This window comes from Poecile atricapillus, chromosome 2 (genome assembly GCF_030490865.1).
Source record: "Poecile atricapillus isolate bPoeAtr1 chromosome 2, bPoeAtr1.hap1, whole genome shotgun sequence".
NCBI classification, from domain to species: domain Eukaryota; kingdom Metazoa; phylum Chordata; class Aves; order Passeriformes; family Paridae; genus Poecile; species Poecile atricapillus.
This window is the reverse complement of record NC_081250.1, coordinates 567797-575401: the sequence shown is the minus strand read 5'-3', so window position 1 is coordinate 575401 and position 7605 is coordinate 567797. Positions and strand designations below refer to the sequence as shown.

The 7605-nt window shown below is 72.5% G+C and overlaps 1 protein-coding gene across 2 annotated transcripts; it reads right to left on the bottom strand.

The window, feature by feature from the left end:
- Positions 1-75: 75 nt before the first annotated feature.
- Positions 76-7604, bottom strand: ATG9B (autophagy related 9B). 2 transcript variants are annotated; one of them, XM_058830590.1, is made up of 15 exons: positions 7258-7604; positions 5608-5760; positions 5415-5458; positions 5228-5292; positions 4990-5148; positions 4121-4262; positions 3236-3984; positions 2966-3119; positions 2284-2463; positions 1958-2203; positions 1708-1892; positions 1303-1405; positions 808-886; positions 604-710; positions 76-360 (listed from the first exon to the last, which is right to left on the bottom strand). In XM_058830590.1, the coding sequence occupies exons 2-14, from the start codon at positions 5735-5737 to the stop codon at positions 619-621; spliced, it is 2328 nt and encodes a 775-aa protein (XP_058686573.1). In that variant the 5' UTR covers positions 5738-5760; positions 7258-7604; the 3' UTR covers positions 76-360; positions 604-618. The 2 variants fall into 2 exon arrangements, with proteins under 2 accessions (XP_058686573.1, XP_058686572.1); XM_058830589.1 differs by having other exon boundaries at positions 5608-5740.
- Position 7605: the final 1 nt, after the last annotated feature.

Below are 7605 nucleotides of genomic sequence, written 5' to 3'. Positions count from 1 at the left end.
CACCCCCCGCCCAAACCCCCCGGTGTCACCCAGAACAGCCACGGCCCACCCGTGGCATCGCCCCCCGGGACCCCCGGCACAGCCAGCGGCCACAGCCCCTCTGTAAACTTTTATTTCAGCTGCTGTTCGGGTCACCACGGGGGGCACCAGCCCCGCGCCCCCCCAAAAGCAGCCCCGGGCGGGGGCCCTGGCAGCACCCCTGGCCCTGCACCGCAGTGGGGGCACGAGGGACGCCCCGAGGGGGGCTCCCACCGACAGGGCCCCCCTGGCCCTGGCAGCATAGTGGGCACGGCGAGCCCCCCACTGTGCCCCTGGCGGCTCCCCCGGCACCTCCGGGGGGGTCTCGGCACAACCAGGACCCTGAGGAGGGAACGGGGTGTCAGCAGGGACCCCGCAGTGGAGATCCTGGAGTGGGGGCTCCAGTTCTTGGGGACCCCGACACGTGGCAGCCGGACCCCCTGAACCCCAGCCCCGGGGATCGCTGTGCCCCAGCCCGGCAGTGCCGGGGGTCCCTGGATCCTCTGGGGTTACCACGGCCCCCCGCCCCGGGGGCTTTCCATGTCCCAGTCCCAGGGGTCCCCGCTCCCCCGTGTCCCCACCCACCAGAGCTGGGTCCGGCTACGTCATCGTCTCCTCTTCCTCCTCCTCTTCCTCCTCGGCCCACCCGCCCAGCGGCATCTCCCGCAGCTGCGAGGCCCGGGCAGCCGAGCCTGGGGGGCACGGGGGGGTCAGGACCTCCAGAGCCCCCCCACTGCCCTCAGCAGCGTCCCCCCAGCCCCCCGGGACACCCCACGGACCGGAGCTCACCTGTGGTCACGAAGGGGTGTTTGGGTGCCCCCGCGGGCTGGGGGCCGGGGCCCTGCGGCTGCTGCTGCTGCTGGTGGAGCTGGGGGGGAGAGGGGGTCAAGAGAGCCCAGATCAGTGCTCAGAACACCCCCAGAGGCGGGCAGAGCCCCCCGGCACAGCAGAGCCCCCCCGCACGGGCACTCAGAGCCCCCCATGGGGCAGCGGGGGCACCGGGACACTCCCCAGCCCCAAAGCGGTGGCAGAAGGGGGAACACGGGTGACTCCAGCTGCGGTGCCTCATCCCCAGCACCCCGACGAGCGGGGGCCAAGAACGGTGGGTGGCTGTCACCCCGTGGGGCAGCCTGGAGCGGCGCTGGGGACAAGGGACGGGGGACAAGGGACGGGGGCCAGGCAGAAGTGCCAGGGGGTGAGGCAGAGCAGCCAGACAGTGACACTCTGGTGGGCACGGGGGCAGCAGGGAACCCCAAGGGAGCCCGGGAAGCGCAGGTGACACACCTGGTGCAGGTAGATGGCGTGAAGACTCATCTCGGCCGAGGCCACCTCGGCCAGCAGCGCCGAGCGGCTCAGGCTGCGCAGCCGCGACTCACTCAGCGCCGGCCTCGGGGCACGGGAGGGGCGGCACGAGGTGACACCCCCGCCACAACACCCCCCCCCGCTGTGACACCCCTGAGCCGTCCTGACACCCCTTCCCTGGCACAACAACCCCTCCCTGCCACGACATCCCGGCCCGCCGCCCCTTCCCGCTGTGCCACCCCCTCCGTGCCACAACCCCTCCGTGCCACCCCCTCCCCTCCCCACCACGACCCCCCGGCCCCCCCAGAACACTCCTCCCCACCACGACAGTCCCCTCCCTGCCCTGGCACCTTCCCAGCCGTGTCCCCACGCCCCCGCTGTCCCCACCTGTCCTCGGGGCTGTGCTGCTCCCCGGGGCTGTCGGGGGCTCGGCAGGGCAGGGTCCCCAGGGGGTTCCGCAGGGATGCCAGCAGGCTGGCGGTGGCGCTGGCCGTGCTGCAGGGCTGTCCAAAGCGCGGCTCCCGGGCCAGCAGCCCGCTGGCCGCAAACACGCTGGCCACCAGCCCCTCGGGCTGTGGGCACGTTCGTCAGCGGGAGAGCCAAAACGCGCCGCAGTCCCCCCGAACCCCCCACTCACCGCCAGGGCCGAGTCCTCGGACAGAAGGGACGCGGCCAGCGGTCCCTCGGCTAGCAGGGGCCGCGGGGGGGGCGCGGCGGCCGCGTCCCGGGTCACCTGCGCCTGGAGGTGGCCGAGGAAGCGGCGGGCGGGCGGCGGCGGCCGCCAGCGGGGATTGCTCAGGGCGAAGCGCATCAGCGACAGCTCCGTCTTCCCGTGCTCCGCCTGGCGCTCCGGGGGCGCCTCCGTGTGTCCCTCCGACAGCCACTGTGGGGACAGGGACGTGGGACACCCCGGCAGGGGACGCACGGCCCCGGAACGCCTCGGCCGGGCCCCCCGGTGCCCACCTGGGGGTTGCCGTGGTGGCGCACGTCCAGCTGCGCGAAGGAGCAGATGTCGCCCACCCCCGCCACCTCCACCGTGAAGTTGCGGAAGAAGTCCACGATGTCGAGGGCGCGGGGGGGAAAGGCGAAGATGAGGATGAGGGGTGTCACGAGGGGGCTCAGCAGCTCCTCCAGGATGAAAACCTGCACGGGGGACAGCGGGATCGGGGCGTGTCCCGGGGCGGAAGAAGGGACATTGGGAAGTCCTGGGGTGGGATGTCAGTCCAGGGTAGGGGGATCAGGTCCTGAGGAGGGGAGTCCTTGGGCAGGGCTGCCCCGGGGTGAAGGGATCTCGGGGCGGCGGATTCCAAAGCAGGAGGCTCCTGGGATGGGAAGTCTTGGAGCAGGAGGGCCCCAGTGGGGTGGATGCCAGGATATGGGATCCTGGCACAGGAAGCTCCCCGTCCGTGGGGTGGGGGGTCCCAGGGCAGGGGATTGGGGCCGGGAGTCCCGGGGCAATGGGTTCTTGGAGCAGGGGGTCCCAGTGTCCAGGCGTCCAAGCTGGGGATCCTGAGGTGGGGAGTCCCAGGATGGGGGGCTGCCGGTCTGCGGGGTCGCGGGGTGGGGAGCAGTGGGGAGAGGATGGTCCCAGGGGAGTGGGGTCCTGGGGAGGAGGGTCTCGGGGGGCGGGGGGGGCTGCACCCACAGCCTTGTACTGGAAGAGCTGCGCCATCTCTGCTCGTGTCTCGGCGCGGCCGGCGCGGCCCTGCCAGTGCTCGGGCAGGTAATGAACGTGTGCCAGGACGCGCTGCAGCAGCTGCTCCGGGCACCACACCGCGTGCTCGTCCGGGATGAAGGACCTGCAGGGGCACGGGCGGGGTCCCACCTTAGTCCCCCGCCACCCACCAGGCCCGGCACGGCACGGCGAAGTCCGGCCCACGCACCCGGGCACCGTGAGAGGCGATCCGGCACGCACCTGGCCACCGTGACCACGAGCCCCAGCAGCGTGATGGCCGTCAGGATGTGCTGCACCGTCAGCACGTCCTCGTCGTACACGGTGAGCACGATGAGCACGGCCAGCACGGAGCCGGCGAAGAAGCCGACGTGGCGAGCCAGCACGGCCAGCAGCGGGCTGCTGAACGAGTCCATGTACCTGGTGGCCGGAGCGTGGCCGCGGCCGAGCCGCGCCCGCAGCTCGTGGCCCAGCTCGTTGAAGTGGCGCAGGTAGTGGCGGGCGTAGAGCGACCAGCGGCGAGCGCCCAGGCTGCCCGGAGCCCGCTTGAGCCCCTCGGCGTAGCTGAAGAAGGCGAGGAGCAGGCGCCAGCCCAGCACGCAGGGACACAGCGCCAGGTTGGCCACCCCCAGCAGCACGGCCGCCCGCGCCAGCCCCCGCGCCAGCGCCCGCCGAGCGCCCGCCCGCTTCACCTGCGGCCGCAGGCTCCAGGTGTTCTGGAAGAGCGCGGCCGGGCCGCGGAACAGCAGCAGCTCCAGGTTGAACTGGAGGCCGCGAGTGAGGAAGACGACGGGGCCGAGCAGCGGGAGGCGGAAGCGCACGGGCAGCAGGGATTTGTTGACCATGGCCACGGTGTAGTTGCGGAAGCGCAGGATGCGGTGGTGGATGTCGAGCTCCGTCAGCTCCCGGCGTGGCACACACAGGGGCTGGCGCCGCTGCAGCGCCAGCAGCCGGGCCTGCACCGACTGCCAGCTGTGGTTACACAGCTCCTCCTGTGACAACGGCACGGGGATCGGCCCGGGCACCCCGCGGCACGGCTCAGCGCCGCACGGCGCCGAGCGGCACCGCCTGGCCCGGCCCGGAGCCCGGTGCCCCCCGCGGGCCCCTGCCCAGCCCCCGGCCCCTCACCGCGGGGATGCCGAGAGCGCGGATGTAGAAGCTCCGGATCTCCCAGTAGCCCACGAGGCGCCGGAGTGCCGTGACCAGGCGGCACAGCCAGACCGCGCCCGCCAGCACCAGCAGGAACAGCAGCCACCCGCTGCTACGGAGCCTGCGGGGACACGGGTGTCACCAGCGCCACCAACCCCCCCACGGCCACCTGCCAACCACTGCCACGGAACCTGCGGGGACACGGGTGTCACCAGTGCCACCAACCCCCCCACGGCCACCTGCCAACCACTGCCACGGAACCTGCGGGGACACGGGTGTCACCAGTGCCACCAACCCCCCACGGCTACCTGCCAACCACTGCCACGGAGCCTGCGGGGACACGGGTGTCACCAGTGCCACCAACCCCCCACGGCCACCTGCCAACCACTGCCACGGAGCCTGCGGGGACACGGGTGTCACCAGTGCCACCAACCCCCCCACGGCCACACCAGTGCCAGCAGAACCAGAAGCCACCTGCTGACATGAAGCCTGTGGGGATACAAGTGTCAGCACTGCCAACAAATCCTCCACAGACAGCTGCCACCCGCTGCCACGGAGCCTGCAGAAACACAGGTGTCACCAGTGCCACCAAGCGCCTCGTGGCCATCTGCTGTCTCAGAGACTGCTGGGGACACACGTGTCCCACAGCACCAGGACCCCGGGCAGCCACACCAGCGGTGCCCTGCCCCCCACAGAGGCCACAAAGGCAGCAGCAGCGGTAGCTGCCCACTGCCACCGACCCTCTGGGGACACGCGTGTCATCCACACTGCTGGGACCCCACGCGTCACCCGCAGCAGCGAGAGCCCTGCACAGCTCCTGCAGTGTCCCCCGGTGTCCCCCTGCCCACCTGCGGGCGCACTGCGGGGCGGGCAGCACGGCGTCGGGCAGCGTCACCTTGGCGCGCTCGGGGACGTGGCTGTGGTTGAGGGGGCGGGTGGCGAACAGGACATCGTAATCGACACAGCACAGCAGGAACGTGCTGAAGGTGACGACGAACAGGAACTGCCTGGGGGGACGGGGGGGTCAGTGGGACCCCTGTGGCACAGCCGTGTGGCACCGCCCGGTGACAACGCGGCATCGCTTACACCAGCTCGAGGACGTCCGAGAGCAGGACGCAGGCAAAGCCATTCCTCTGGTGGAACTGGTAGATGTGGGGAGGGGTTAAGGAGACTATGAAGGGGTGATGGACCCCCCATGTCCATCCCCATCCCCAGAGTCACCCCATGCTCCCCCATGTCCCCCACAGTGCCACCAGGGGCTGTGCCAGGATATCTTGGTGAAGAAACTGTCCAGGTCCTTAATGTGGTGCCACGAGTCTGGGGGGAAAAACACGGAAGGGGGTCAGGTGGGAACGTGGTACCGCCCCCCCACCTGGGACCCCCGCGCCCCACCCAGAAACACCCACCTGGGGACCCCCAGCAGCCCACGGGCACCCCGGATCCCCCAGCAGATGGGACCCCAGTACCTGTCGGTCCTTCAGTGACGTGCAGCAGCAGCTGCTCCTCCTCCTCCTCGCCGGGCGGCGAGTCCTCCTCACACTCCTCCAGCCGGCGGTATTCCCGGTACTCCCGGTCCTCCTCTCCCTGCTCCGCCATCACCTGCCGGGGAACGTGAGCACCTGCCACGGAGATGGGGCCGCCGCGGGGCAGGTGTGGGGCGGAGGGGGTCGGGGCAGGTGTGAGGCACAGGAAATGCCGCTCGGCTGCCGCAGCGCCGCCCGCGTGCCCCGAATTCGGGTGGCCTGAGCTGGCCCTGGCCGCGGGCAGGTGACACCGCAGGTGCCACCGGCCCTTCCTGTCCCACCGGCCAGGCCAGTGCCAGAGCCTGCCGTGACCCTGCACGGCTTCTCGGGGCTCCCCGGGAGGGTCTCCCTGGTCTGAGGGACCCCAACACTTCCCCCCCGCTGTCCCCCAGGCCACGCTGTGCTGCCCGGTCCGAGTAGGGGGACACCTCTCCCCACGGACCCCTGTGTCCACAGCCCCCCACACTCCTCCTCCCCATAGACACCCCCCCCCCATGGACTCCTGTACCCACAGACCCCCCCACAGACCCCACTCACCACGAACACACCACCCCGGGACCCGGGGGCCAGCACGGGACCGGCTCACGACCAGTCCTGAGCCCCGGTGGCCTCTCAGCGCCTTGTGCGCCCCCGGCCCGGGGAAGGACTGGACCCCCCACCTCTCTGGGGCAGGGCAGGACCCCGGACCTTGGGGCAGGGGACAACCCCCACAGGAGACGCAAAACTCTTGGAAGGGACCCCAAACCCTTGGATGGGACCATCACCCCATGGGGAAGGACGGGACCCCCGTCCACCTCCCCCCGCGGTCCCCTCACCGCAGCCCCGCAGCGCCGCGCGTCACCTGCGTCCCCCGCGGTGGCCACAGCCGGTGTCCGGCCGGGCCGGTGGCCGCAGGTGACACCGTCTGGCCCCGCCTGCCCGGGGCTGACTCACGGCGCGGGGCTGATGCGGCAGGAGGGACCCGACCCCCCGCACCCCCTCGGGGACAGCGGCCGCATCCCCCAGGATCGGGTGTCCCGGCGGGTGACATCGGCACGGCCCGTCCCCAACCAGCTCCGCAGCGGGAAGCCAAAAATACCCGCGGCCCCGAAAATAGCCCGTGAGTGTAAACGGTGGGGGGGCCGGGGGGATCCCCGGGCCGGGGCCAGGGACACCCCCGGGCCAGGGACAGAGCCCGGGGGACGTGGCACCCGCGGGACCCGGCGGCCCCCGGCAATGGCCCCGGTGACCCTGCCGGGACACACGCGTGTTCCCGCAGCGTCACCTGTGTCACGGGGACCCCGGGGCTCCGCATGGGGACACCTGCCCGTGGCGACACGGCAGGGTGACAGCCCCGTGGTGACACAAGCCCCAGCGGTGACACATGGCGACGGCGAACGCGGACCGGGCTCCGGAGCGACCCCCGCGAGTGACCCGGGAGCACACGTGGGGACACGGGCACCCCCAAGGCCGCAAGGGACACACCCGCCCCAGCGGGATGGGGGGTCCCGGGCAGCGGCCGGGCCGAAGGAGCCCGGAAAGAAGCGGCGTGACCCCGCACCGGGGCCAGCGGGGCTCTGCCAGCCCCGCTCCCCGCTTCCCGTCCCTGCTCACCTGGCCGCTCGCTGCCGGCTCGGTCCCCGCTGTCGCCGCCGCTGCCGGAGCTCAAGGGGCCCCCCGGTCGCCGCCGCCCGCCATGGCCGCACCGGGGGCAGCCCCGGGGAGCGGCGGGGGTCGGGGGTGCCGCTGTGCGCTCCGAGCTCCGCCGCGGGGTTCCGGTGCAGGTCGGGCCGCTCCGGAGGCGGCCCCGGGGAGGAGCGGGCGTGCCGGGAGCGGGGATCCGAGGGGTCAGACCGGGGAAGGGCCCGAGGCGCCGGAGAGGGGCCGGAGCGGGTCGGGGCCGGCGCAGGGCCCGAGCCGCGGTGTTGGGGCTCCGCCCGCCCGGGACCGCCCCTCCCCGCC

Coding starts and splice junctions, on each gene's coding strand:
- ATG9B (XM_058830590.1), bottom strand. CDS start 5,737: ATGGCGGAGCAGGGAGAGGAGGACCGGGAGTACCGGGAATACCGCCGG. Junction 5,149..5,227: donor TCGGACGTCCTCGAGCTGGT/GTAAGCGATGCC, acceptor CCGTCCCCCCAG/GCAGTTCCTGTTCGTCGTCA. Junction 3,985..4,120: donor GCGCTCTCGGCATCCCCGCG/GTGAGGGGCCGG, acceptor CCGTTGTCACAG/GAGGAGCTGTGTAACCACAG.